Source organism: Tamandua tetradactyla, chromosome 2 (genome assembly GCF_023851605.1).
Source record: "Tamandua tetradactyla isolate mTamTet1 chromosome 2, mTamTet1.pri, whole genome shotgun sequence".
Classification (NCBI taxonomy): Eukaryota; Metazoa; Chordata; class Mammalia; order Pilosa; family Myrmecophagidae; genus Tamandua; species Tamandua tetradactyla.
The window spans coordinates 13218715-13223223 of NC_135328.1; the positions used below are offsets into that span (position 1 = coordinate 13218715).

At 32.4% G+C, this 4509-nt stretch overlaps 1 protein-coding gene across 1 annotated transcript; it reads right to left on the bottom strand.

Annotated features, from left to right (window-relative positions):
- Positions 1-298: 298 nt before the first annotated feature.
- On the bottom strand, positions 299-1237 carry LOC143655643 (olfactory receptor 8H1-like). The gene has a single exon (XM_077126951.1). The coding sequence runs from the start codon at positions 1235-1237 to the stop codon at positions 299-301; it is 939 nt and encodes a 312-aa protein (XP_076983066.1).
- Positions 1238-4509: the final 3272 nt, after the last annotated feature.

The following is a 4509-nucleotide window of genomic DNA, read 5'->3' on the forward strand; positions in this document are numbered from 1 at the left end:
ATGCATGGAGATTTCTACAATGCAGTTTGAAAGATGGACCCCACATTTTCATATGTTTCCCTTAAATACATATATTTAGACCACACGTATGGCATATATTTCATGGTTTCCAATCACTATGCAGATTTGTAACATATTAATGGAAAAGTTCTAGATCATGTACAATGATGTAGAGGATGGCACAACAGGAACACAAATTAAAGGATACTATTACTATTTTTAGACTGACACCAAATAAATGCCCAATAGGAAAGAAAGAAAAGGTAACCTTAGATGTTCCGCATCACTGTCATTTTAATTACCCAGAGCCCTGTCTCTTCTGCATGACTCTAATGACAGCATTTTTCACTTCTTTGTTCCTAAGACTATAAATGAATGGATTCAGCATGGGGATCACCATAGTATAAAACACAGAGGCCACTTGATCCTTTCCCAAGGAGTAAGACTTACTTGGTTTTAAATAAGTAAAAATAATAGCTCCATAAAAGATGGCAACTCCCAGGAGGTGGGAGGCACAAGTAGAGAAGGCTTTGCGTTTTCCTGAAATAGAATTCATTTTCAGGATGGTAGACACAATGTATACATAAGACCCAGAGATTGTGAAAAAAGACACCATTACAGTGGAGCCAGCAAGAATAAATATAATTATTTCAGGGTCACGAGTGTCAGTGCAGGAGAGGGCTAAAATTGGTATTGTGTCACAAAAAAAGTGACGGATCACATTGGATTTGCAGAAATTCAAACTGTTCACGTAAAGAACAGTGACCAAGGATTCAGTGAAGCCAATCACATAGGATCCAGTGATGAGAGCATGGCAGAATCTCATGGACATAACAAATGAGTAGTGAAGAGGGTTGCAGATAGCCACATAGCGGTCATAGGCCATTGATGAGAGAAAGAAGAACTCAGTGCCACACAAGAAGACAAAGAAATACATTTGAGTGAAGCAGCCCCTGAATGAAATATACCTGGAAGAAGTCAATAAGTCCTCTAAGGTTTTAGGTGTGATGACTGTTGAGTAACAGAGGTCAAGGAACGACAGGTGACTGAGGAAAAAATACATGGGGGTGTGAAGCTGGAGATCCAGGCGAATTATCAGTATCATCCCTGCATTCCCCAGCATGGTAACCAGGTAGATCAGCAGGAACAGCACAAAGAGGACCCTCTGCATCTCTTCAGAGTCTGTCAATCCCATAAGGATGAAGTCGAGTACATTTGTGTCATTCCTACTTCCCATAGAATTCAACTGTTGGAAACTGTCAAGAAATCAAAAGTGATACTTGCATGAATGACTTCAAAAAGTTCTTATGTTTATGTTTTTATAAATTAGTTTAATACTCCTAGAACTTTATAATAAAGAATAGTTTGCAAAAGGTGTCTGAAAAATTTTTACTTTGACTACCAAATAAAAATGGTATGAAGCATCACTTGCTTTGTATAATAGAAACTCACACATAATGAATAATTAAAATGAACTTTGCCATTATAAATGTTTCCCTTTATCAACACACTTATCCAGATGAAAATATTATTTCACGGGAGCTACCATTGTACCTATTTTTTAAATGAGAAAAAGGGAACAGAAAGTTAATTTACATCCAGACTCATAACCATTGTGTTGTCTCTATGAGTCTCCAAAAATTGGCTGAATCCAAAGAGCATGTGCAGCACATCATATTCCTATTTATAATTACTTTCAGTAAAAAAAAAGTGATAAATAATAAATAATTATACTTTTCATGCATCATTTTCTCTTCTATTTGTATCCAATAATATGCAATACCAATGATAGTAAGAAATTAAATCCTAGCCTCTTTACTGGGTGCATCAATATTATATACCACACATTAATATTAATTTTCAAAGATATTATAGGTTTTATCAATTTGTTTATTAATATCAAATTTCTTATGAAGTTATCTTTTGAACATATGTAGATTGCTGGTACATTTTGATTCCACAAATTCTATATTGCCATTCCCATAAATTGTGGCATTATTTAGGTAAAACCTAAATTATATGTCTATGGATATGGATATTCTTCTAATATCCTTATTTTATTTGATTAAATTTAAAACCTTTTAACTTTGAGAATAACACTTACCATGAGTCAAAGGTGAAGAACTTCTTCAAGCATTACTTATCTAACAAGGTGCCAACATCAAATTGTTCCCACAAATGCAGTATGCAAACCATTTAGGAAACTGAAAAGTTCTGTACTGTAATATTGGTTTTATTTGTAATAAGTTATTTTTGTATTTTTATACAGCCATTTTTGTTTTATTCTGAGGTCAAATAAATAAATGTCAAAATTTTGTTCAGGTCCTAGTCAAATGAAAAGTTTCCCTGAAATTATGTCTCACAAAGGAGCTACTGTGAACAAAACAGAGGAGCATATATTTCTACCCTTTCCCTTGCTAATGCCAAGGCATCTCTTATATTGATGATCGCTGATGATACCCCATTCAGCCATCTCTGGGACCAATTTCCAAGGAGAATATTTGGCCTCTTTCCAAGGACTAATATCACAATGTTAAATTTAATCCAAGAATTTCTTCTCTCTTAGAAACCACATAATTATGACAATAATTTTTTTCTTTTTTGTATCCTTTTGAGATCTGATAGCATTTGACTGGGTAATAGAGAAGGAATTTTTTAGAGAAATAATTAACTTGTGGCTGAGAGGCCAGTTCATTAACCATCAGAAATGGAGTAGCACACTTTTCATCATGAATTATATTTATACTTAAGAGTGTGACACTATCATACAATTAAATCTTTGCTCATTACACAAAAATTAGAATATAATGAAATTCAAAGAAAAAATGAAAGTCATGCATAACCATTATTAATCTTGACAGGGATTTTCTTCCAATTATATTCTTTTGGGAAAAGCTATTTATTTGTATGTATACTTATGTGTTCATGCAATTTTTATCATGTTATATTTTCAGTGATATCCAGATTTTTCACAAATATTTATAATACACATTAAGACTTTTATAAAACCCACAATTTCATGTATATTGCATTGTCTATTGAAGCATAAATAATTTCTCTTTAGCACTATTCAGGAGCTGATGAATGGGCATTTTTGAACTATCACAAGGAAAACAGTATAGTTTCTCAATTCAGGTTTTGCAGTTTCAAATAATTCATGACAGCAGATATATTGCTGTATTACAGCAAAAAAAATTTATGCAATTTTTTTTTACTTTTTAATGTTCTTTGGTTATATTTTATTAAAATAAAAAGGAAAGAAAAGGAGAATTTAAAAATAATTGCTATATAAAACAATTTATAATTAATGGCCAACAATCACTTCTTCTATAAATAATCATGTCCAGTGTTTTCTTATCAATCTTGCAAAAATTAACAACATCGAAATAAATTTCAAGTAATTTTGGAAGCAACTCTTAAAGGAAAAATTGATCACACTCCAAAATTTCAGGTGAGAATTTTTTATTATGGATTTACAAAATAATATATTTTATATTTGATGAAATTTTGGAAGCAAATTCTCTATTTCAAAAATTTAGTGATACTGTGCCAGGCTTAATTGGAAATTAAAAAGCTAGCATCAGTTTATTTTATACTATTTAACACTGGAATTTGAGCCAGATGAAAGACTAATGGAGATTTTCTGTTTCAAAGCATCCCAATAGGGACAGCTGATACCTTTCAAAATCACCAGGAATGAGTTTTTGTTTGTTTGACCCTGCATTGAAATCAATGTTTATAATGCTAGACTGAAAATTTGAGTAATATAACTAAAGGTTGAAGAAAGAATAATTTGCAGGACTAATTTTATGACTAATATATTTCGCTGAATCTTTTTCTCGGGATTCCAACAGATCAATCCTACTAGGAATATAGTTTCGGCAGAAGAGTGCTCGAGTAAGAAACAGAAAATTAATATAGGTTCTTTGTTTTAGATTTCAATATAATTATTTCTTTATCCCTGAAAATTATTCAATCCAGTATTAATTTAAAATATAGTGCTGCATTTAATGCTGTCAAATTTTGATTTATGTGTTTAGAAACTCTGTTTTTCAGTTTACTTTAAATTATTTTGTAGTCCTCAATCATTCCAGAAGCAACATAGAGGATCCAAGTTTCATTTCACCCATAGAACCTTTGAAAAATGAACAAAACCAGAAAGAGTAACTTCCTCAAAGCCCCAGGAAATAGTTAAATGGTATCGCTAACTGGGAAAGTGCTGAACAAAAAAATAGTAACTTGAAATTTCTCCCACTTGCAGGAGAAGTTGACCTCTTCCCCACTTCTAAGGCATCACTAGGAGCAGACTTACCTGTTTATGTGGTCCCTAACTCTGTTCTTGAGAAAGCAGAATATTTTTAAGTGTATCTGGGGTTCATGTTTATTGGTTTCCATTCATCCAGGAGCAAACTGTTAAGACTAATCCAACCAATTCATCTATGATTCACTTGTGCAGAAATTTCACTGGATGATGAAGAAACACTTACTTAGACAGCTAAAGCACTCTAA